Source organism: Acanthopagrus latus, chromosome 8 (genome assembly GCF_904848185.1).
Source record: "Acanthopagrus latus isolate v.2019 chromosome 8, fAcaLat1.1, whole genome shotgun sequence".
Lineage (NCBI taxonomy): Eukaryota > Metazoa > Chordata > Actinopteri > Spariformes > Sparidae > Acanthopagrus > Acanthopagrus latus.
Window position 1 is genome coordinate 742,029 of NC_051046.1, and position 26,164 is coordinate 768,192.

General features: G+C 42.5%; 3 protein-coding genes across 3 annotated transcripts; 2 read left to right on the forward strand and 1 right to left on the reverse strand.

The window, feature by feature from the left end:
- Positions 1 to 84: 84 nt before the first annotated feature.
- Positions 85 to 3,640, reverse strand: commd9 (COMM domain containing 9). Its single transcript, XM_037107387.1, has 6 exons — positions 3,489 to 3,640; positions 2,572 to 2,688; positions 2,174 to 2,313; positions 1,434 to 1,468; positions 1,176 to 1,279; positions 85 to 605 (listed from the first exon to the last, which is right to left on the reverse strand). Exons 1-6 carry the CDS (start codon positions 3,540 to 3,542, stop codon positions 474 to 476), a joined length of 582 nt encoding a protein of 193 aa, XP_036963282.1. The 5' UTR covers positions 3,543 to 3,640; the 3' UTR covers positions 85 to 473.
- A 2,991-nt stretch (positions 3,641 to 6,631) lies between these two features.
- On the forward strand, positions 6,632 to 13,621 carry LOC119024493 (protein NLRC3-like). Its single transcript, XM_037107342.1, has 5 exons — positions 6,632 to 6,749; positions 7,070 to 7,123; positions 7,603 to 7,741; positions 8,138 to 8,292; positions 11,727 to 13,621. Exons 1-5 carry the CDS (start codon positions 6,647 to 6,649, stop codon positions 13,598 to 13,600), a joined length of 2,325 nt encoding a protein of 774 aa, XP_036963237.1. The 5' UTR covers positions 6,632 to 6,646; the 3' UTR covers positions 13,601 to 13,621.
- A 244-nt stretch (positions 13,622 to 13,865) lies between these two features.
- On the forward strand, positions 13,866 to 23,168 carry LOC119024509 (ribonuclease inhibitor-like). Its single transcript, XM_037107385.1, has 5 exons — positions 13,866 to 14,106; positions 19,181 to 19,354; positions 20,608 to 20,781; positions 21,751 to 21,924; positions 22,594 to 23,168. Exons 1-5 carry the CDS (start codon positions 13,895 to 13,897, stop codon positions 22,601 to 22,603), a joined length of 744 nt encoding a protein of 247 aa, XP_036963280.1. The 5' UTR covers positions 13,866 to 13,894; the 3' UTR covers positions 22,604 to 23,168.
- The last annotated feature ends 2,996 nt before the right edge of the window (positions 23,169 to 26,164 follow it).

Here is a 26,164-nt window from a genome sequence, read left to right on the forward strand (position 1 = left end):
CTTAGTTCTTTAAATAACTGACTAAATGCTGTTACAGAGACAAGTTTATCTTCATATTTGCAGTTATGAAACGGGATAATAATCTTTAAGCGTTTATCTGCAGTTTAATATTTCTTCTGATCAGTTATTTAATGTACAAAACGACAAAATAACATGAGCCTCACATGTGGCCAGACATGAATTATAAAACAAAAAAGTAAATAAGACACAAAGAAAAGTTAAGTAATCGTTTCAACTTCACAATATTTTGTAATTTTACCAGCTGACAGAAATGATAATTCAGTTATCAAAGTCAGAATCTCCTCACTGAAGAATCAGCTGAGTGTTGATGAATCCTACAAACCTTCAGGAGGAAACAATCAGTTTCATTAAATCAACATGAACATCTTCATGTCAGCTTCAATCCGTCCGTAACAAATGTCCACTGTGATGTCATTATACAAACGAGCCAATCAGCTGTCTGATTTCTGTCTCTATTTCCCAGCGACCACAGACAGCTGGTCTCTGATGCGTCCCAGTCCGTCCAGTATGGTGTCCAGAGACTCCCGGCCCAGTTCCACCGTCACCGCAGAAGCCGACTCGCCACCTGCTGACGGATCCTCCATCTGAAAACACATCACACCAGATTACAGCCGCAGTCAACAGATTAACAACCTGCTGTCATAGAAGCAACAGGTGAGCCACAGGAAGTCCACTGGCTCGTGGCTTTAAAGGAACAGTTCACCTGATGCTGATGAGTCAGGTAAAGTTTAGTAGTCCACAAAAAGATTCACAGCAAAACGGTGCTGCAGCGTCCTCCTAAACACCTGAAGCAGCTGGAGACTAGTTTTAAATCTGAGGACCGTCTGATGAGCCGTCGTCTGAGATTATAATCCCTCCAGAAGTTTGTAATCCATCATGGGACAAAAAACAAAAAATAAGTTGTGATACATTATTGATTTTTGCTCTTGTGCATCTGTTATTTACAGCACAAATCTTCTGATTAATGAAGCTGACGGCAGCTGATATAAACTTCACCCGACTTCCATCAGCAAGGAGGAGGACGTGACTGGGTGAACTGTTCCTTTAACCTCATGATCTGTGTTCTGTTGGTTCTGATGTGATCGTAGATGTAAATGGAAGTCACATGATCGTGACATCAGCACAGGCAGGCTGAGGTTCAGGTCAGTACTCACCTTGAACTGAACCAGGCAGGTCGGGACGGACATACGACTGACGGAGTCCGAGCTGGTCACCATGTCGACCCTCCAGTCCAACTCCTTCAGCTGAGGGAGGGAGACTACACACACACACACACACACACACACACACACACACACACACACACACACACACACACACACACAACCACACACACACACACACACAGTTTAGAGCCAAACACACACACACAGCTGAGCTCCATGAAGATGAAATCTGAATGTTGGACTCACTCTGGTTACCGACAGCTTCTGTCCTCCATGTTGGACTGAAACACATCAGAAGGAGACACATGATGTCATGACAGCCTGTAGTGACATCATAGTTACCCGACCAATAGGAAGTTATGAATAATTTCCTCTGGAGGGTTTAGAAAGAACTTTGACATCAGTTATTAATTAAAGCAAAGTTATAGAAAGTGTTCAGCTGAAAACTGAGGAAATATATAAAATTCAGCTCATACAGAGAATAATGTGATTAATAATCAACATTAATCAACAGTTGATATGGTGATAAGAAGTGATGTTCTGTTCTACTTCTGTTCTGATTCGTCTCTTGTCTCGTAGTCTTTATATCCACATGACTGATCCTGGATCAGAATCTCTTCGTCTATTTAGTGTTTCTGGACAAAACTTGAATGATGATTATCAAGATTCATATATTATCTCGATGATAATAATAACATTTTAAAGCCGTATCCACCTGCCCATAAATGATTATTTACTTGGATTTAAAATGTTTTTACCTCCAAACTAATTGTTGCTTTAATTAGAGTCAAATTAAGTCCACAGAAATTATGCTAGATAAAATGTTGATGAATAATCTGATCAATAAATGAGAATCAGATCATTTATCATGTTGCAGTTTAAAGTCAACTGATATAAAGTGATCCTCTGTGTTGACTCGTCGCCTGGAGACTCTGACATCCAGTGAAATGGACCGGTCGGTACCATGACAGTTCTGGGAGGCTGACCTGTTCTCCAGCAGGATCTTGGTGATCAGGTTCTTCAGACTGGAGTGGAAAGACTCCGGGAAGACCTCGAGGATCTGCTCCGGAGAGCTGAGGTTGTAGAAGAGGACGTGATGGGACAGAACGTGGAGAGACTGAACCAGCTGGAGGAGAAACACAGTTCATCACGTTATCGTGCAGTCAGACATCTGAACCCATGATGACACTTAAATCAGAGGTTTGGTGCTGAAGCCAGAACAAAGTTTAGCTTTCTGTGTTTCATCGTGAGTAATGCCTGTCACTCAAACTAATGTTTTAAGGCCATATGCGAAGACTTAAAATTATTATTCACTTGGTTTAAAAATGTTTTATAAAGAACATGCAGGTGTGTGTGTGTGTGTGTGTGTGTGTGTGTGTGTTACCTGTGCAGCCTGGGCTGCAGGGATGCTGAGTGTGGCTGCTGTGGTCTCTGCCAGCCGCCGACTCGGACCTCTGTGACTCTGAACACAAACGTCCCTCACGGCGTCTTTGGATGGAGCCTCAGGAGGCAGAACAGAGACACCATGATTGTGATAAACTGAAGGATGAAGGGAAATCCTACAAACACATGACGCGCCGCTGCAGATCAAACTGTCCAACACAACATAAAGGAGCTGAAATGAGCTCAACCTTAAAGGAGCAGTCTGTAGTTTTGGTGCAGTATGTTAATGAGAAGAGAAAGATTTTGTTGATGACTGAACAAACAGTTCTGGGATCTGACTCTCCGCTGAGCGCAGCTCCTGTTTGTTTCTTTAAATTATTAATATTGTAAATATCAAAATTATCACTTTGAATCTCTTGTACTAAACTGTATTGTTACAGAAGCACATACACGTGACTGCAGAAGTCATATTGATCCACGAGCATTTAGTTATAATATTATTATAATATATTAACAATGAACTGCATTTTAGTGCCTTTTGCTTAAAACACGAGCAGAGTTTTACTTCAGGTTTTAAATTGGAGGCTTTCACTTGTAGTGCAGTATTTCATAGTGTTGTGTGAGTACTTTTACTGCAGGAAAGTATCTGAGTACTTCCTCCACCTGCACGGTGTAGACAGGCAGCGTGTAATACACCTGAAACACATTCATCAGTTATAACACCGCATCCTTTATATATTCTATACATATACTGCAGCGGGTTCAACACACTGATGACACAAACACGGATGCTAGCAGGCTAACAGCTAATCTTCTGTCGTGTTCAGCTTTATTAACTAAACTACGAGAAGAAAACCTACAAATAAAGTAGAACTTTACAGTCGGAGGGTTTAAAGACACGGTGTTCCGGGTCAGTACCTTCAGCAGAAGCTGTAAGTTGTTGAAATGTTCGGGAGAGACAGCGGCGGCCATGTTGGCATGTGACGACAGGAGACAGTCATGTGAGACATGGCGCTAGTGCTCATGGGAAGTGAAGTACACAACACGTCATGTCAGATGGACGTCATGCTTTTCAACTGATCAGAACGACGCTGAAGCTTTAGTGACTGTTTCTGTTTCACTTCTTGATGTAAAATATTTTAGACATTTTAGATTAAGACATTAACTTTTCCTGACACCCGCTATTGTATTTGTGAAACGTTTATTTTATTTGTGAAAACACTGAAGGGGAGATTTCACTCCAGACCTCGTTAGACCAGGTCCAGATCAAAAACCACTGACTTCTCAAATCTGGCCTAGATTAATCTACAGGCCCTGAAGATTCATTCAGACACAGTTTCTGATCTGTGAAACCTTAATTCTATTTGTAAAAATGCAATAAAGGCACATTTCACTATATTAGACCAGGTCCTGATCAAAAACCACTGTACTGACTTCTGCGACCTGTTTTTAATGTCTTATATTGTTGTGCTGAGGTTTTATATTTGTAAAACTTCCCTCAAGCTGCAAAAAGTGATTTAAAAAGTGTGAATATTAGTTTTCAGTGAGCTGCAGAACCAGGAAGTAAACGCAGAAGCCAGGAAACGTTTTCTAGGAGAGAGATTCTCTCTCCTAGAAAACGAGAAGATTGACGGAGGCTGACAGGGAAGTTCTTCTGAAGCTGGGGAGGCTGGCGTTTGAACATCTGGAGACAGGAAACATCATGTTCTACCAAGAAGACCTGGAGCGCTGTGGTCTTAATGTCACAGAGGCCTCGGTGCACTCAGGAGTTTGTACAGAGATCTTCAGAAGAGAGAGTGAGATCTTCCAGAAAACAGTCTGCTGCTTTGTTCATCTGAGCGTTCAGGAGTTTCTGGCTGCAGTCTACATGTTCCACGGTTTCACCAGCAGGAACACAGAGGTGGTGAAGGACTTCCTGAGAGGTCAGAGATATTATGACACTGCCCCATCCCTGGATGTCTTTCTGAGGAGCACCATGGAGAAATCCTTTGAAAGTAAAAATGGCCACCTGGACTTGTTTGTTCGCTTCCTTCATGGCCTCTCTCTGGAGTCCAACCAGAGAGTCTTAGCAGGCCTGCTGGGTCAGACAGACAACAGGCCAGAAATCATCCAGAGAGCCATCAACAACCTGAAGGAGATGAACAGAGATGAGATCTCTCCTGACAGAAGCATCAACATCTTCCACTGTCTGATGGAGATGAACGACCACTTGGTTCATCAGGGGGAGAACAGATCAGAGAAGAGTCTCTCTGAGATCCACTGCTCAGCTCTGGCCTACATGCTGCAGATGTCAGAGCAGGTTCTGGATGAGTTGGACCTGAAGAAGTACAACACTTCAGACCAGGGATGACAGAGACTGATTCCAGCTGTGAGGAACTGTAGAAAGGCTGTGTAAGTCCAGATGTGTTAAACATGATGAAGTGAGGTAAAGCTGAAGCCTTCAGTATTAAAGATCCATATGTAATATCCATTAAAGAGCAGTGACTGACGGACCAATCACAAGTGGAGATGACTGTCAGGTTTGTTCTGGTTCTGACAACAGAACTGGACATTATAGATGCACCAGAACACCAGCCCGTCATCAGCATGGACCCATGAAGGCTTCAAACTGAAACACAACATCGCTCCGACATCAACAGTTGAGCTAATTTGACGGCCGATAAGACGACACTGTGATTAAACACATGACGTCTAGTTTCCTTCCTTTGCCTGGTGAATGTGCACATTTTGAAAAGTGTTGTGTGTCTGTGTGTGTCAGGGCTCCGTCACGTTAGGAGACAACAAAACAACATGTTAATGTCACTATCAGAGAGACCTGATGATCTCTGCAGTCAGGAGGGAAAATCTGTTCATCTACCAGCATCAACAATCAACTGAAATGAGTTGTAAAATATCAGCAAAGATCCAACATGATATGATATTAATACAATGAAACAGTCGAGCTCAGACTGCTGTGAACTAGTTCGACAAATAAGCATCATAAAATGAAAAGTATATTACAAAGTGTTTCCCATGAAGAAGCTCTGACCTGCCTGAAAAGCAGCAGGAAGAAGTGAACAGCTCTGCTCCACAACTCACTAATCAATTTTATTCATTCATCAGAATCAATTTACTTCCATTCCTGAACCTGTTTACCTTCATACGCCCCCATCTAACTACATACAGTTCAATATACTACATGTACGATTAATAAAGATATATTTACATATACACCCATACATACATATATACAGATATACAGATATACTCAACACATAGATACTCACACACATTGAAATATACAACATAGCTTATAATATACACTATATATAATTATTGAACACATTTGTTTATCTTATTATAAAAGTTATTTTCACACATTTATATTTCATAACATATCGATATGTTACACACACAAACATCCATCCATCAAGTCCTCTCTCGTCTCTGGACCTTTTGAAAATCATGTCCTTGTTTTCGACCTGGATCGTTGTTGGTCGTTGTTTTAGCTCCGTGCTCGTATCGTCTCACAGATTCACACCGCAGACTGAAACACAGTTTTTACAGCCGTCTGAACAGCTTCAGCTTCAGCTTCCTCTATCACAGAAACAGTGTCTGAATGTTACCTGCTCCCACTTTGTTTCTTGATTCATATGTTATTTGTGCAGTTTGATATTCGACCAGGTGGATGAACTTTATCACAGGTGGATTTAGAAACACTAAGTTGTTGTGATGATAGTATTTTACCTGATGAACTGTTCCTCTGGCTCTTCACTGAAGTGTGAACGGTGCTGCAGTGATCTTGTGCAGGTGTTTAAACCTGCTCAGAGTGAACAGTGGTTTGTGATCCAGCACCAGCTTTGTCTCACAGGACTGAGACGCTTCCTGACACTTTATATTCAACAGCTGTTATTGAGGTTTCCAGCAGAAGTTGTGATCAGTTATCACACCCAGAAATGTATTTACATGATCTTTCAATATTCACACCGTCCATCTTCACCTCTACTTGATTATTTGATTCAGTTTCTTAACAACTTGATCTTTCTTGTGCTTGAATAACAGAAACTTTCCTAACGTTGCTGTTTGATACTGTTAGTATGAAGAGAAGTGGGCCCAACACTGACCCCTGGTGGACTCCACAAGCACTGTCCAACCAGGACCACATGTCCTCACTTGTTATCTGGAGAGCTCCTCAGCCGGGTCAGAACCAGCCCTCTGACAGCACACTGCTCACCTTTATTAATCCCGTCATGATCGATCGTATCAGTGCTTTCTTCAGATCAATAAATACCCAGCTGCATTATTTCTTTTGGTCTCAGCAGCTTGTGATTTCTTCAGTAAGTTCAGTGACTGCTGCAGATGTTGATCTGTTGGATCTGAATCTGTATCGACTGTCAGTCAGTAAATCGTATTTATTGATGAATTTGTTCCGTCTGTCAACAAAGAGTTTTTATTAGCTCCAGTAAAGTTGCGGCAGCAGAGAAACAGGCTGTAACCTGTGAAGTTGTGTTTGTCTCCAGTTCTGTGCAGCGCTGTGACTTCTGTTGTGACCAGTTTGGAAAGTGTCAGAAAAGGTGAGAGCTTGTTGTTATACAGATACATATTTACAGCATACACATCTATGTGTGCAGTGTGCATCCATACAGATACATGTCAGGTCTTAGTGCCCACTTGTTGTTTTCTTAGAACATATAACAATAGTAGATGAAAGAACAGATATAAATGTAAGACACAAAATACAAATGAAGAAAAATAAACCAAAATATAAACAAAAGTAAATAAACATCCGCAACAGTGATAGATGACAGAAAGTGAAGGTGACGAGTAGAAATAAAAACCTGACGGCACGATAAATAAACTCACACTGCAGATACACAAGATATTCACCCTATTCACACACCAGAGGTGTGTGTGTGTACCTGCGTGCATGCATGTGTGTGTGTCTGTGTGTGTGTGTGTGTTACTTCCTGCTCTCTCTTCCTGCATCACTCTTGAACAAACCTGTTTCCTGATTCTTGTGTTCTGAGCTCACAGTTCATGTTTCTCCTCTCAGACCTGAAGATGAGTGTTTGTGTGGAGGAAGAGTTGGACCGAGCAGAACCTCCAGGATCCATCTGTCCGTCTGTGAAGAGTGACCGGTCCAAAGGTGATCCTTCATTCTTCAGTACTGAACCTGGACCATCAGACACAAAGTAAGACGACTGATACTAACTCATTATATGACTCATGTTTCAGTGATGATGATTTTTGTTTAGTTGATTTTGTGTTCATTTATTCAGATTTCCACTAAAATATCTTTTGTGTCCATAGTTGAGACTTTTCCCACCTCATGTTTCTCTGTGTGTCTGCTATAAATCTGTAATCTGATCTAAGATCAGACAAAGACAAAGAGGTGGATTTTGGATTATTGCAGAAAATAATCTCTGTGACAAACACGAGTTTCTGATACTGTCACGTTTTGTTCTGAGAGATAATCTTCACACATCATTTTCATGACACACTAAAGCTTCTCAACAGTGTCGACCAAATCTGGATGTTTTTAACAACAGTCATCAAATTATTGTAGTTCTAATGAAATGTGTTCACAGAGAGAAGAAGCAGCCCACCTGCTGTGTTTGGTGTCAGGACGTCCTGAAGGATCCGGTCTCTACCAGCTGTGGACACTGGTTCTGCAGACGCTGCATCACCTCATACTGGGACCAGTCTGCTTCACCAGGAGACTCCTCCTGTCCCCAGTGTGGAGGTAAGACCCAGAACAACAGCTGGACTGTGGACAGACAGTCAGAGACAAACTGAACCAAGTCACACTGAACATCTCAACATGTTAAAGCCACATTATGGAGAAATTCTCATGTTGTATGATTTGGCGCCCCCACAGTTTCTGAGTGCAACACCACTGTGGTAAAAACAATCCCAGGTGTGTAACAGTTTGTCAGACACAACTCATGACATCATCACAGTGTGACGTGTTGAAGTGAACACGTATGTGAGGCTGTGATCCTACAAGTGACAGAGACACCGTTCACCTGTTACAACACACCTGCCCATCAACACGACTCTGAAGCTGCTGCTTTAACCTCAGAAAGTTACATCATGTTGCTTTAAACATCTCAGCTTCTACATGTCATTACAATTATTTAGAGACATCAGAGACATTCAGACCAAACACCAGGACAAATTACTAGATTGTCTAGATCAGTGGTTGTCAACTGGTGGGCTGCGACCCAAAAGTGGATCGCGGGCCCTTGCCTGGGCAAAAAAAGTGTTAGAAAACAATCCTGTGCTTATATTTGGAAGAGGATTTTTTTATCCAATGGAGTCCCGTCTATTCACACTCCTTAACAGAAGGTATCGATAATGCCCTGTAACACTAAGTGATACCCACCATTCCACAGCATGGAAAAAGTCTCACAAAGTTTGTTTTTAAAAAAAAAATATATATATATATATATATATATATATGGCCTTTTCTGGCTTTATTGACAGGATAGCTGAAGAGTGTGACAGGAAACCGGGTAAGAGAGGGAGTGACACACAGCAGAGGGACCCGGGCCGGGAGTCAAAGCCGGGTCCACTGCAGAACCTCGGCACATGGGTCACACGCTACCAACTGAACTAAGCAGCAATTCGCCTCCTGCAGACCTGTTTAGCAACAGTGTGTGGCTCGCACACTCTTTGAAGCACAAGGTTTTTCAGTATTCACGGTAAATACTGAAAAACATGCACCTCAGAGGGTCAGATAGGTGTCACAGGGGTCAAGTGACAGACAGGTTGTATTTTGATATTTTGCGAGATGAAACGGCCGTCAAAGCCCTCGGGTGCGAAGTACCGACAGAGAAGAAAGGAGGAGGAGAAGAAGTCCCAATATAAAGGTAACATTAAGTCAAATTTTTTTAAATGGTGTTTTGTATGAAGACGTTTAATTTGTATTAGCTTGCTAGCTAGGTTGAAATAAAGCAACGCTGGCTTAACACGCCAGACGATGACACTGACAGCTACTAAGAAGGATAAATGAATCATAAATCAAAGTGGAGGCCAACCCGTCCGGATGCGGTTGGTTGTAGGTGAGACCAGGGACGGTGGAAACAAAGGGATAGTTGTAACAGCATCACTTTTACCAATAAGGAATAACATAAAAGTCATGTCATCAATTTCATGTATAACCACCTGATCTTTCATGTGAATTTTGGCTGTGAGAAGCAGTGTGTAGATTTTACAGCCAAAACTTCAATTTTCAGGCAACAAAGTAATTTTTTGGACCAAGTCAATATTTTGATTAATACAATTTAAAGAGTAGGTTCTTACATAGAATATGAGTCATTTCATCTACACTAATTTCAAACACCCATGCTCATGTTTTATCATTTAAGACAGACACAGTGTGCATGATTGTTGCTTTACTAATTGTCAAACACTTTCTTGTGGTTTTAAATGGATTATGAGCTACTTCTGACCTCCTGCTGAAGGTTTCCATTTTTATGTGTATAACATTCGTAGGTATTATCACAAAAAAATATTCAGGAAAGCTCTTCTGATGTTAGGTTACACACCACTGACACTGTTCTTCATTTAGCCATCAGTGATGAGTTATTTTTTTTTTTCAGTGAAGCACAGAAGGATGCTTTAGTGTTGGCACATGCTGGAGAGGAAACCTCTAGTGCAACATCCACACCACTCTCTGAAGCATGTCAGTTTAGCCAATGGTTTGTGGTCTCTTACCCACTGCTTTGTTGTTGTTGTTGTTGTTGTTGTGACTGAATGGTACAAGCTTGTTAGCAATTAAGTAAATTTAGGTTTTAGGCAAATAAAATAAAGTTTTTTGTACAGTACCTACTTTATATCAAACCTTATTAATTATTCTATTAAATGAAGTAGAATGACTCAACACATTTAACAGTTTGGATGTACTTTATGTTTGAATACAGCTACAAGTCAGGCATCATGCAGCAGCAGCGTGACCACATCAACCACATCGCCCAGCTCTGAAAGTCAGCTTGAAGCAGGTTAGTTTAGTAATTGCATGTTACATCTGCAGTCACATTACTGAACAATACTATGGTTATTCATAATTAATGCTTCAGATGTGCTGTTATTTGTAAATCACTGTGTGAAATTACTGAAGGATTAATATTTATATTTGCACGTGTGTTTGATTTGCTTGCAGTGACAGTTGCTGCTCCAAACTGAAGCTCATCAAAACATACCTGAGATCCATCATGTCTCAGGAGGGTTTAAATGGACTTGCACTGATGAGCATAAACCATGAGGTGTCTATTCAGGTGTCATTTAATGACACAATACATGCCTTTGCTGCAAGGAAGTCCAGGCGTGTAGAATTTAGTTGAAACACATGCTGGAACGAGTGACTTGAAAGTTCATTGTTGTTGTTCAAATAAAACTGTTCTGAGTGTTCAGATGGCTCAGATGTTGTTCAGTTGTATGATAGTGTTCCTTTCTTTAGACAGACATACAGAAATACAATAAGTACAAGACTAGAAAGACTAAAAAAATTTTAAAAAAGATTTAGATAAGAAAGCAGGTGCTTATGGTGCTTATGGTGCTACATTAAGGGTTGTTGGTGTTGGACAGTCTGACAGTGGTTGGAATAAATGACTTTTTACACTGTGGGTGAAGCAGTCTGTTGCTGAAGGAGCTGCTGACCCCCCCACAGTCTCATGAAGGGGGTAAGAGAGGTTTTCCACGATTGATGTCAGCTTGGGTAACATCCTCCTCTCACCCACCTCCTCAGTGGAGTCCAGAGGACAGTCCAAGACCTTCATTTCATTTATTTTGAATTGGATAAAAACTGAAGAAACTGAATTTATTCCGTAGTACAGTGTTTGTTGTCATAGTTGCACTTTTTAATTTATTTCTAATTTATTTTTAATTGCCAGAGTAAGTGACTGAATAGTTTAATAGTACAGTTACTGAAGTGTGATGTTATATCACATGAATTTGAGAGGTTGAAAATTTTCCTTGATTTGGGTCGCGGCTTGTCAGTAAGGGGTGATGCTGGGTTCCGAAGCCAGACCAGTTGAGAACCACTGGTCTAAATTACACACAATGAAAAGACCCAAAGAGACTCAAACTTTATATATTCTGATACTGATTGGTTGTTATTAATCATGAAAATAATCCCAGATTGTCAAATTCTCTCAAACTTTATTCTCTTTTCAGTGAATGTTGGTCTGCAGGAGGTTTTAGATGAACATAAGATCAGTCTGAGGAGGAGATGTGAACGTGTGACTGAAGGAAGTGATGAAACAGGAAGTGATGGAACAGGAAGTGATGGAACAGGAAGTGGAACCCTCTTCAACAGGATCTACACTGAGCTCTACATCACAGAGGGACAGAGTGAAGAGGTTAATACCCAACATGAGGTTTGGCAGCTTGAGACAGCTTCCAAGAAGAAGACCTTCAGTGAAACTCCAATCAGGTGCTGCGACATCTTTAAAGCCTCACCTGACCAACAGAGACGCATCAGAGTGGTTCTGACCAACGGCGTGCCTGGCGTTGGAAAAACCTTCTCGGTGCAGAAGTTCACTCTGGACTGGGCAGAGGGCTCCGAAAACCAAGATGTCAGTCTGCTGGTTCTGCTGTCGTTCAGGGAGCTGAACCTGATCAGAGATGAGCAGTACAGTCTTCTCAGGCTGCTCCATGTTTTCCATCCAACATTACAGAAGGTGACAGCAGAGAAGCTCGCTGTCTGTAAACTTCTCTTCATCTTTGACGGCCTGGATGAAAGCAGACTTTCACTGGATTTCAACAACCATGAGGTCGTGTCTGATGTCACACAGGAGTCATCAGTCAGCGTGCTGCTGACAAACCTCATCCAGGGGAAGCTGCTTCCCTCGGCTCTCGTCTGGATCACTTCCCGACCTGCAGCGGCCAATCAGATCCCTCCTTCATGTGTCGACAGGGTAACAGAAGTACGAGGCTTCACTGATGTCCAGAAGGAGGAGTACTTCAGGAGGAGGTTCAGTGATGAAGATCTGTCCAGCAGAATCATCTCACACATCAAGACCTCCAGGAGCCTCCACGTCATGTGTCGGATCCCAGTCTTCTGCTGGATCACTGCTACAGTTCTGGACCACATGTTGACTACAGACCAGAGAGGAGAGCTGCCCAAGACCCTGACTGACATGTACTCACACTTCCTGCTGGTTCAGACAAAGAGGAAGAAGCAGAAGTACGATGAGGGACGTGAGATGAGTCCACAGGAGCTGACGGAGGCTGACAGGGAAGTTCTTCTGAAGCTGGGGAGGCTGGCGTTTGAACATCTGGAGACAGGAAACATCATGTTCTACCAAGAAGACCTGGAGCGCTGTGGTCTTAATGTCACAGAGGCCTCGGTGCACTCAGGAGTTTGTACAGAGATCTTCAGAAGAGAGAGTGAGATCTTCCAGAAAACAGTCTGCTGCTTTGTTCACCTGAGTGTTCAGGAGTTTCTGGCTGCAGTCTACATGTTCCACTGTCACACCAACATCATCAGAGAGGTGGTGAAGGACTTCCTGTTTGGACGTGGTGAAAGTGGGGACGAATGGTCGGACTTCTGGTTAGGTTGGATATATAACAGTGACACATCCCTAGATGACTTCTTGAGAAGAGCCATGCAGAAATCCTTGGACAGTAAAAATGGTCACCTGGACCTGTTTGTTCGCTTCCTTCATGGCCTCTCTCTGAAGTCCAACCAGAGACTCTTCGGAGGTCTGCTGGGTCAGACAGACAACAGTCCAGAAATCATCCAGAGAGCCATCAACAACCTGAAGGAGATGAACAGTTATGAGATCTCTCCTGACAGAAGCATCAACATCTTCCACTGTCTGATGGAGATGAACGACCACTCAGTCCATCAGGAGATCCAAAAGTTCCTTAAGTCAGAGAACAGATCAGAGAAGAGTCTCTCTGATATCCACTGCTCAGCTCTGGCCTACATGCTGCAGATGTCAGAGCAGGTTCTGGATGAGTTGGACCTGAAGAAGTACAACACTTCAGACCAGGGACGACAGAGACTGATTCCAGCTGTGAGGAACTGTAGAAAGGCTGTGTAAGTCCAGATGTGTTAAACATGATGAAGTGAGGTAAAGCTGAAGCCTTCAGTATTAAAGATCAACACTTTACACACATGAATAATATAAAACCTCAACACTATACACGTTTACCAAAACAAGTACTTATTCAGCCCAGCTGATCTCTTCAGGCAGGTCAAAGTCTGGAGGCTCGTGTTGAGCCGAGGAGCTCAAGTTTCAAACTACCAACCTTGTGATCGGTGACTGAGCAGCTCAGGCCGAACAGCTGACCAGCTGAGCTACAGCTGCTCATGTTCATGTGCTTTATGATGCAAAATGTATAGAATCTGCTTTTTTATTATCTGTATTCACAGACTGACTGACTGGTCTCTCTCAGAGACTCACTGTGAAGTCATCACCTCAGCTCTGAAGTCCAACCCCTCACATCTGACACATCTGGACCTGAGTTACAACAACCTGAATGATTCAGGAGTGAAGCTGCTGTGTTCTGGACTGGAGAGTCCAAACTGTCGACTGGAGACTCTGAAGTCAGTTCATGTGTTTTTTTCTCTGTTTATTAAATTTAAATCTAGAACAGAAGATTTAAATTTCCTTCAGTTCACACACACACACACACACACACACACACACACACACACACACACACAGCTCAGTCTGATCAGTGATGAAGATGATGGAGGATGAAGCTCTCAGTCAGTCAGCTGTGTGTTGATGGAGATGACAGTGGTGATGAAGATCTGTGCTTTGATTACAGCTTTCTATGTGTGTGAGACAGAGCAGCTCTTTGTGTTGAAGGTGAATCGATGGTGTAGAACTTTTCTGTTTGCTGGTTGAAGTCTGTCGTGTGATTAATATGATGTCCCAGGCTGCTTAGAGTCCGTACATCCAACAACAATTCCCACTATTTCTTGGGAACAATCCCATAATTCCTCTGCAGTTTCCCTCAGGTCATTTCCTCCACGAGTAGGAATGAGATGGATCGATGCTGGTAGTCTGAAATAATTCTCTAGAGTAACTGTTGTCAGTTGTGCACCAGAGGCAGGTTCAGAGTTTACCTGACTTTTATGCTCACTGTGCCTGCAGCGTACAGAAGCAGGATGTTGGATTCACTTCTGTTTGCAAATCCACTCAACAGGTTTTCTTTAAGAGCTGTTGGCTCGGATATTTGTAGAAAGAAGCTCAGTGGTACGACGTGTTGTCTGAACACATCTGGAGCGCAAAGTGTTCACAGCTGTTCCAAACAGCCAAAGGTGGAGTGAAGAGCTGCTGGAGACACAACAATGGTTTAAATATGGAGATGTTGGTTTTAAAGTGACAGACACTGTTGGACACAGACCGTCCTAATGTGACATCAGAGAAGTGTGGCCTCACTTACATTTACATCTGTGAATAGAAAGTGTTGAATCTATCAAAAAGGAGCTTTGATGATGTGAAAGTCACGCTGGACAAAAGACACATGGATGTTATTTAATGTCATCTCTGACTGAACACACTGCATGTGTTGACTTTATGAAACTCTGAAGACAAACTTGAGAACACTGAAGATATTACACTGCTGATGTCAATTATAAATGTGACACCATTATTTCACACATGTATCATAGGATTACAGACTGAGTCTGGTTAGCGATTACTTGGTGCACATTCTTGAAACATACAGTAACAGTAATTATTAATATTAACAATCACATTATTAAGACAAAATATTAGGAATTTATAGAGTGCTATACATTACTGATTGATGTCTTATGCTAAGGTGAACTATGTACAAAGAAACATGGTCAGGGCTGCGGTGTGTGTGTGTGTGTGTGTGTGTGTGTCTGTGTGTGTGTGTGTGTGTGTGCGTGTGTGTGTGAGGATGTGTGTGTGTGTGTGTGAGGGTGTGTGTGTCTCATCTTATTTGTACAGGAATTTTGCCCTTTGCGCCTTTTGAGTGGCAGACATCTCAATGACCCTGTTATTAAAGTCAGGAATGTCCATCACAAGTTTCTTCTCCATGGAGAGCATAGCCAGAGCATTCTGGCGATCCTGTGTCATGGTGTTTCTCAGGAAGGTCTTGATCCCCTTCAGAGTTGAGAAGCGTCTCTCAGATTCAGCTGTTGTCATAGGTGTGGTGATGAGGATCTAGAGGAGGCTGACAGTCTCTGTGAAAGTGCTCTGATGGTTGTTCTCCATGAAGAACTGGTACAGATGCACTGCACCACTGCAAGCCTTGAACTCACTGTTCTCATAGATGAAGGACAGTTCCATTTTGAGCTTGGCCTTGTTCAAATGGGGTATGCCTCCACTGTTATTTCAAGCACTGTATTGGGGCACTTTACATTTTGCTGTGGGAACAAATCTCCTTGCAACAGTGTTGCTCTGATGAGGTGTTCTGTTTGAAGAAGAACCACTCCTTGGCGTGCACCAGGATAATATCACATACCTGTAAAAGATACATCATCAGTTTAAATTTGCAAAAAAGTTATTTTGATGAAAGTGATTGTCTGAACACATGACTATGTCCAAGTCAAGTATATGACTACTAAGGTTTTAACACTATTATTCCAATTGGCACTTTACAGTATCTTTACTCCTCCTGATCTTTAATTTCCTATTGATTTCTCCAACAAAACAAGGTCTACAGGACCATTTCAGTAAATAATCCACATATTTTCTGTTACATGTGAAGATGCGTTATACACTGAATGTAGACTAGGTGCTGCATCATTTGACTGAAGTCAGTTTTGGCAATATGCCATCCTGGGCTACACACCACCAGGTCTGAAAACACTAACAATTACATCACAACATACCTCTGTAGCCAACCTCTGTTGTTCTCATGGTCCCAGCATCCTTCATCACTTTATGGGCTGCTGCTGCTCGTCAGGTACACTGTCCCCACACAGAAAGGAAATGGAGTCTCTAATCCAAAAATAAGGTTTAAGTTGCTAATTTTCCATCAGACTCCTTAACCCCCCCTCAACACTAGAGGTAAGAACTTTAGCCCGAGCCCGAGCCCGAGCCCGACCCGGCCCGAAATTCGGGTCGGGTCGGGCCTAAAATGTCAATCATTACGTTCGGGTCGGGTCGGGCTCGGGCTTCTCTCTCGCTGACTTTTTTTTTAAATAAATATATGTTTATAAAAATGTATACTAAAACGATGTGTGGACACTAAACTAAGGAATACTTATTGTAAATAAATAATTTGGATAAAACAGAGAAGGCGGCGCTGTAAGGTAATTGCTATATAACTACTACTAAACAGGAGGCGCAGAGCAAGAGCACGCTTTGCGCACGGCTTTGCGGACATTTCGTGAACGTAATCTTGAAATTTCGGGTTTGCTTCGGGCTCGGGCCTGCAAATCAAGTTAATTGGTCGGGCTCGGGCTGGGTCGGGCTTTAATGCCTGCGGGCCTGGGTCGGGTCGGGCTGGATTTTTTAGGCCCGATCTTACCTCTACTCAACACACACATGCACATCCACTGACTCACATATACACACACTCATGAACTAACGCTTATGTCTAGTAATTGCTTTTAACCTGAGATGTACATAACTAACTTAAATATTTTTCACTTGTGTCAGGTTTTTCTTAATTTTATTTTTATTTTTTTTTAGCATTTTTCTATTACATTTGTGAGCCGGATGCAATGTAATTACATTCTGCTGTGCACTTGTCCTGTTTAAATTATAGTCTGAATGACAATAAAGTTAATTCTCAATAACAACTAGGCCTACTCTAGAAATTGACTTGGTGGACACCTGAATAAGGATGTTATTACAAACTGTGTATGATAACCACTTAACCTGCATTATTATCCAAATCTTACTGTATCTAATTTTTCCTTTTAAAATATTAAAACAAATATTATTGATAATCATTATGATATGATAATCATTCACTTTGGTGACAAGGCACATTTAGGGTTTACACTGTTGGAAGCGAGCAACTCATCTTTCTAACAGCAACAGCTTTATCAGCCAATAGTAAAAATATTTATTATATTATATTTATATACCAGATCGCTAGCATGCTGTCTGTGAACTGCTGGACAAGTGCTTTAATGAATAATGGTTTGCTTGAGTGACCTGGAAAAGAAGGCAGAAAATCCTGCAAGGTCAGGAAAAAAATGCCAATTCTGGGGATGTGTGATGTTGCCTGCTGCATGATGAGGGTCAGCTGATGTGCATAGCACTGGACGTGGTGGGCATTTTCGAAGACATCCATTATCTTACGCTTGCACTCTGCCGGTGGCTCCCCTCATCACACTAGCTCTGTAGTAAGCTTGGGTGACAAGTTTGGCCTTTTGTCCATTTTGGAATATGGTGCTTAGCCTCTCCAGAAGTGGTCTAGTGATGGTGTCAGCGGTTGTGTTCTGGATGGTAATGAACTCAAAAAAACACTTGTAGATGTTAGTCTTTGCATTGATGTAGTGTAGCACCAGCACCAGCTGACAGTGGGTGGAAATGTCAGTCGTGTCGTCGGCTTGAAAGGCAATAAAATCAGCGCTCCTCCAGAATGTACTCCTTTACCACTGAAAGCATGCAGTCCAACAGCTCGTTTTGTATTGTCTTTGACGTGCCTTTAGAAATGGTAGCTGTCTGAAGGTGCTCCTCCAGCACACTGTTGAGGGATGCAACAAAATCCACCAATCCCCTGAAAATGCCAAGGTTGTCCGAGGAGTCAGTCTCGTCAGGCCCATGCAACGCCAACTCAAAAGCCCCACAAAACTTAAGACAATTGATTATTTTGGATAAAATGTGCGTGTTTTTATCCACCCCATTGTTATGTTACCTCACAGCAATCCTGTGGCAATCGTCGAGCTGCGTAGCGATGTTCACTCTCCCTAACATGGCTAGTTTGACAGAATTATCCATGTGTGCCCTGGTGTTCTCATGTTTCCTTACTTTCTCAGACAGGTGCTTTGTGTCCCTCACTCCAGTAACTGTCCATGCTGGATCTGTCCAGCAACCATGGAAAGCAAAATAAGGCATGAGCATGACCGTACTTGGCTAACCATGCCTTTCTGGTGCACCAACTATCAGAATCAGAATCAGAAATCCTTTAATGTCCCACAGATGGGGAAATTTGCCCATGCAATTAGATTTGAGGATGCTGACTATATATATATATATATATTTCAAACACAAAAATATTAACAATTTGTACAATTCATTAATATTAACGGAATTTATTTTTTGTGGCTCAAGGGGGGTGGTGCCCTAGCACCCTCTGGCCAGCCGCCCCTGGATTTGATATAACAGATCTGATATAACATTAAACATTCATCACTGGTTGATTCTCTCTGAACCTCTTAATCGTTTGATTCTTTCATGTCTCTGTGAATAAAAACAGATCAAACAGTCAGTCAGACGATAACAAACATGTGTTTCTTCAGAACCTTTATGATGACATGTGACGTTTATACTGACTGAAATATTTAAACTCAGGATGATTTTGACCTGAAACAGTAGAATCAAATCTTCAGTCGGTTTCTGTCGTCTGATAACACTCGGAGTGCCCTTAATTAGGGCAACACAGTGATGTTGAGCTGTACATTTAAACCTGAACACATCTGATGGATGGATTTTGATCTTCACCTTTTATTCTTTATTCAGATTGAGGAGCTGCAGTTTGTCAAAGATCAGCTGTGATTCTCTGGCCTCAGCTCTGAAGTCTAACACCTCCCATCTGAGAGAGCTGGACCTGAGTAACAATGAGCTGCAGGATTCAGGAGTAAAGCTGCTGTGTTCTGGACTGGCGAGTCCAAACTGTCGAGTGGAGACTCTGAAGTCAGTTCACATGTTTTTTCTCTGTTTATTAAATTTATATCTAGAACAGAAGTTTTAAATTTCCTTGACTTCACACATGTCTGATCAGTAATGAAGATGATGGAGGATGAAGCTCACAGTCAGTCATCATTCTGTCTCCTCCACACACACACACACACACACACACACACACACACACACACACACACACACACACACTATAATTGTAGTTATTTATGTGTGTTGATCATGTTGAACATGTGGTTGAATGTTGTGTTGACAGGATGATGTCACCATGATGATGATCCACAATAGAGAGTTGAAGCCACGCCCACTCTGCTTGGCCACCTGGGGAATTATTTCAGAACAAATGAGACAAATAATTTTCTGCTCTGGATTGAATTGTGTCATGAATCTCACATGATTTTTGTCAGTTTAACAGTTTTTTAACACTTCCTCCAGAAAGTCTCAGTTTGTCATAAAACTAATACTAAAATATGTGATTTTAAAGACGACACAGCCAACGTCATCGTTAAGTGACATCTGGTTTAACGCTGACTGAAACTTTTATTGAGTCATCCTGAATATCAGCAGCTCACAGAACTGACCAGCTCTCCTTTCACATAACTACAGCTGTCAGTAGGTCCAGACCTTCCTCTGTGTGGAGGCGGCGGCCATGTTAGTGTTGGTGACGTATGTTGAATGAGACAAAGTGGTTCACTGACCAGTTTAACACAAAACTACATGAGATTTTTCTTTATTAACCACGAACAGACACTTTTTTGACTGAAATCAGGTCCCATGAGGTTCATCTGATGGGGTGGGACTTACCCTCCCTAGAGAGAGGTGTAGTCTGTAGTCCTAAATCCAGAAATCTGTTTGGATGTTAGAATTTTAGCACATCCTGTTCCCTTGTCTCAAAGTCTGTGAGTTTGTTGAATGTGTTTTAGGTTAAATGTGTGAAATAAGGTGTGTGGTCACCACAGGCTGAACATATTTGCACATTTTGTTTTCCAACATAAAATCCATCATCAGAACAGGTGAGGAGTTCATATGAGGATGATAACGGAAGGAAGCTAGGATGACACTTATTGTCCAATAAAACATCAGAGGGTCACTGTCTTGGGGAAGGCATGGGTAACACCTGTCATAAAGTATGAAACCACTGTTCTGCTTAATTCGGACACAGTGATGTTGAGATGTACATGTAAACCTGGACACATCAGACTGGATTATAAATTGATTTTTATCTTCATCTTTTATTCGTTAATCAGAGTGGAGAGCTGCATGTTGTCAAAGATCTGCTGTGATTCTCTGGCCTCAGCTCTAAGGTCAAACACCTCCTATCTGAGACATCTAGACCTGGGAGGAAACAAGCTGCAAGATTCAGGAGTGAAGCTGCTGTGTTCTGGACTGAAGAGTCCAAACTGTCGACTGGAGACTCTGAGGTTAGTTCATGTGTTTTTTTATTCTCAGTGTTTATTACATTTAAATCTAGAACAGTTTATTATTAGAACAATAGTTTATATTACACATGCACACACAAGCACTATAATTATAGTTATTAATGTGTATTGATGTGAACAGGTGGGTGAATGTGATGTTCACAGGATGATGTCACCATGATGATGATCTACAATAGAGAGGTGAAGCCACCTGGGACCTTATTTCAGAACAAATGAGACAAATAATTTTCTGCTCTGTTTTGAATTTTGTCATGAATCTCATACGTTTGTCAGTTTTAAAGATACATTTTCTCAAGAAAGTTTCAGTTTGTCATAAATCTAATAAAAAATAAGACTGTGAAAATATGTGATTATAAAGATGACACAGCCAACAGTCGTCAAGTGACGTCTGGTTTAACACTGACTGAAACCTTGTAGAGTTGTCCTGAATATCAGCAGCTCACAGAACTGACCAGCTCCATGAGGTCCATCTGAAGGGGCGGGTCTTCCCCTACCTATAGAGAGGTGTAGTCTGTAGTCCTAAAACCAGAAATCTGTTAGCGTGTTAGCATGCTAGCAAATGAGGATGATAACAGAAGGCAGCTAGGATGACACTTCTTGTCCAGTAAAACATCAGAGGGTCACTGCCTTGGGAAAGGCGTGGGTAACACCTGTCATAAAGTGGGTAACCACTGTTCTGCTGTATACAAGTCAAGACAATGTGGAAAACTGCAGAGAACACTGTGGCTCTCCTCTCCATGCTGCATGTATTAACTGTCTCCTGTGTTTATCTGATCAGCTCTTCTGATTGGCCGTTTTAAAGACCACACATCAAACTATTCAGAACCAATGTCGTCTGATAACACTCGGAGTGCCCTTAATTAGGGCAACACAGTGATGTTGAGCTGTACATTTAAACCTGAACACATCTGATGGATGGATTTTGATCCTCACCTTTTATTCTTTATTCAGATTGAGGAGCTGCAGTTTGTCAAAGATCAGCTGTGATTCTCTGGCCTCAGCTCTAAAGTCCAACCCCTCCCATCTGCGAGAGCTGGACATGAGACTCAATAACCTGAAGGATTCAGGACGGAAGCTGCTGTCTGATCTGAAGGACAGTCCATGCTGTAGACTGGAGACTCTGAGGTCAGTAGAGGGTTGGAGTCAGTCCACGCTGGTTACCGCAGTATTGTTCTGAACACAGTAAATCCCACTTTTTTTGTTCATGTGTTTTGACCATCAGGGCCACCGTACAGTTCAGTGTGACTGAAGCACTGCTCTGATTTCAGAGAACCCTTATTACATTTTGTAACCATGTAGTGTTTGTACAGAGCAGAAGCTGTGCTGAAGTCCAGTAACCACAGCTGATGTTTGACTGTGTATGAACATGTAAGAGCTTTAACATCATATATTCATCTGTCCATCTGTCTTTTGTTTGCTCCACATGTTTTACAACAGACATATTTACATATTTAAAAAGCAGCTGACATATTCAGGTGTGACTGACACTCTGGGTTTTAACAGCTGTCAATCATCATTAAAGTGTTTTTGCAGTGATGGTGTGTTCAGGGACTCAGGGACTGCAATTTATTTCACTGTGTACTTGAGTGAAACCTGCAGAGTAAACCTGTGAGCTTCACTCCAACATGTTAACATGGAGCTGAAAGGAAGCTGGCTACGCTACACAGCTGCTCCACTTGTGGTCTGAACGGGACTGAAGTCCTGCTGGTCTTTATATCACTGACTGACAGCTGATGGAGAGAGTCTCTGTAAACACTCACGAATCATTTCTGCTCTCTCTCATTCTCTCATCAGGTGGTGGTGATGAAAGGTGGAGGTACTGAGAGGATCAGCTGTGTCCTGATGATCCAGAGAGGTTGAAGCAGCACCATCAGCTGGTGGGTGGAGAGGCTCTGACTGGGCCGTGTTACTGGGAGGTGGAGTGGAGAGGAGAGCTTCATCCAGCATTGACTGATGGACCAATCACAACAAGTGGAGATGACTGTCAGTGCTGCATTGTGAACTGCTCTGGGATCAGCTCCACTGCAACAAAGTCCACCATCCAGCTCCAGGTGTTGGGGCCACTAACTGCCCTCCCTACTGCCCCCTGGATTTAACAAGAGCACAAACAAATCAGTCCAGTCCTAACACACATTTAGAACTAGAACATGTTTATACTTTAACTATATTTGTAATAAACTATTTTCATACATTAAGTTACACCTCAGTATCTGTGTGTCACGTGTGCAGCCTGACATTGAACTTGAGGGGAACATTTTAGATAGATAGATAGATAGATAGATAGATAGATAGATAGATAGATACTTTATTGATCCCGGAGGAAATTCAAGCATCCAGTAGCAATAACAAACATTGAACATACATTGAACATACATACAATATCAAAGAAACAGTAGAAATAAAAATATGGAATAAAAAATGTTATAAAAATGTTTTGTACAACTGTATAAAAATATAAAGTGATATTAAAAATATAAAGTGACATAGAGGTAAAGAGTATTAAGGGGACAGGGGACGGTGTACAATTAAATTAAATTGGGCTATAAAAGATGAGTGCTTTTGAGTGCACTTGTCCATTGTCTATTGTGCTTCCTGACATCACTGCGAGCTGTTGTACAGCCTGATGGCCAGGGGGACGAAAGAGTTATTGTGTCTGTTGGTGGAGCAGGATTGTGACAGCAGTCTGCCACTGAACACACTCCTCTGCCTGCTGAAGGTGTTGTGCAGAGGGTGGTGGGTGTTGTCCAGTATGGACAGCAGTTTGTCCAGGGTCCTTCTCTCTGCCACAGTCACCAGAGAGTCCAGCTCTGTGCCCACCACTGAGCCAGCTCTCCTCACCAGTCTGTCCAGTCAGGCAGCGTCCCTCTTCTTGCTGCTTCCTCCCCAGCAAACCACAGCGTAGAAGAGGACGCTGGCCACCACAGACTGGTAAAACATCTGCAGCAGTTTTTTGCATATGTTGAAGGACCCCAGCCTTCTCAGGAAGTACAGACGGCTCTGTCCTTTCCTGTGTACAGCGTCCATGTTTGCTGTCCAGTCCAACCTGTCATCCAGCTGCAGCCCCAGATATTTGCAGGTCCTGACCACCTCCACATCGACCCCCTCAATGGACACAGGTTGGAGCTGTGGTTTCTTCCTTCTGAAGTCCACAACCATCTCCTTGGTCTTGGAGGTGTTCAGCTGTAGGCGGTTGGACCTGCACCACTCCACAAAGCCCTCAATCAGGCTCCTGTACTCCCCCTCCTGTCCATCCTTGATACAGCCCACTATTGCAGTGTCATCTGAGTATTTCTGCATGTGGCAGAGCTCCGAGTTGTACTGGAAGTCAGATGTGTACAAGGTGAAGAGGACGGGAGAGAGCACAGTCCCCTGTGGTGCTGCTAACCACAGTGTCTGACATGCAGTCTTTCAGTCTGACGTACTGCGGCCTCTCTGTGAGGTAGTCTGTAATCCATCTCACCAGGTGTGAATCCACATTCATCCCTGTCATCCCTTGTCTCTCAGCAGGAGGGGCTGGATGGTGTTGAAGGCGCTGGAAAAATCAAAGAACATGAATCTCACAGCACCGCTCTCCTTGTCCAGATGAGAGTGTGCCCTGTGAAGCAGATAGAGGATGGCATCCTCCACGCCCAACTTCTCCTGGTATCCAAACTGCAGTGGATCCTGTGCGTGGTGGACCTGGGGTCTGAGGAGATGGAGCTGCAGCCGTTCGAAGGTCTTCATGATGTGGGATGTTAGTGCTACTGGTCTGAAGTCACCTGGCTCCTTGGGGTGTTTAATCTTAGGAACCGGGATGAGACATGAAGTCTTCCAGAGCACGGGGACCCTCCCCAACCTCAGGCTATGGTTGAACAGTTGCTGAAGCGGCTCCCCCAGTTCAGCAGAGCAGGCCTTGAGCATCCTTGGACACACTTTGTCCAGGCCCGCTGCTTTCCTTGGGCGCAGTCTCCTCAGCTCTTTGCTCACCTGCTCCTTGGTGATGGTGAAGGGGAGGGGGATTGAAACGTCCGTAGCGGTGAGGAGGGGGGTTGAAATGTCCGTGGTGGTGGGGAGCAGGGGTTGAACTGTCTATGGTAGGCGTGGGGGGGAGGGTTGAACTGTCCGTGGGTGTGGCGGGTGGGGGTGCCCTGTAGTCCGAGGTGATAATGGATGTGATGGGGGTGATGGGGGTGTGAAGTGGGCAGTCACTGGCTGTGGGAGCAGATGTGACAACAGTTTGATCATCATATTTCCTGCAGCCCCAGTGAACTCCAGTTTAATGTGCAACCCTGCTGGTTTACACATCACGTGATCAACACACACATGAAATCAACCTGTGGAGCCTTTTCCCTCTGAGCTCAGTGTTGAAGCTGTTGTTATCACCAGCGTTCATGTTCTGGAGCTGCTTTCTGCCAGCAGATGTCAACGTTTCCATTGTGTCGCCTCACCGAGGTTTAACTGAACGATGATGTGACTGCATTTAGTATCAAATTAAATGGAATCATAAATTAGTTCAACTTGATTCAAAGATGTAATATGTAACTTTTCTGCATTAAAATAAAAACAACTCGTCCTTTGTTCTTTATGTTGTTGAGTTGTGTTCTTACATCACTACCATGTTCAAACCAGAGAAATCAACAACAAGTTAACTCAAGGTGATGTTGTCTTTTTAAGACACATGAGCGCTTTATAGTAAAACTGTTGGGCATTTACTGATGTATTTTAAGTGGTAGAGCAGAACATGTAGATATTTTCAGCCTGTGGTAACCACACACCTTATTTTAGGCTTTAAACTGAAAACCAACTCAACAACGCATCAACTTTGAGATGAGGGAAGCAGATGTGTGAAAACACAAACTCATTAGGTTTTTGGACTTGTTACTACACTGCCCCATTAACAACTTTATTTAGAATTCAAACTGCATTGATTTAGTTGTATCTCATAACTGAGTGTGTTAACAGCATCACAGATATGCCGGCTGTAGGAAGTATTAAGATACTTTACTCCAGTAAAAGTACTGATACAGCTCTGTAAGAGATAAAGGATCCTCTTCAAAGTCCAGCACTGAAAATGTAGCCTCAGTGAATGTCTATCACTCTAATCATGAAAACCATGAAATGTTTTCATAATAAAGATTAATATAGTTGCTCGTTCATTGTCTGTAAAGTGACTGTGATTAACTGACTCATTGTTTCAGGGACACATCTACATCCGTTGGGCCAGTTTGCATGTGAAAATGTTACTTAAAGTACTTCAAAGGGGCAATATGTAGTTTTAGAGAAGAAACACAAACTCACTGATTATAAATGAGTTAATAATACAAACTCAGAATTTTCTCCATCTTTCCTCTCAGAGGAAAGTAAGATCCCAGGACACCGTGTGAAG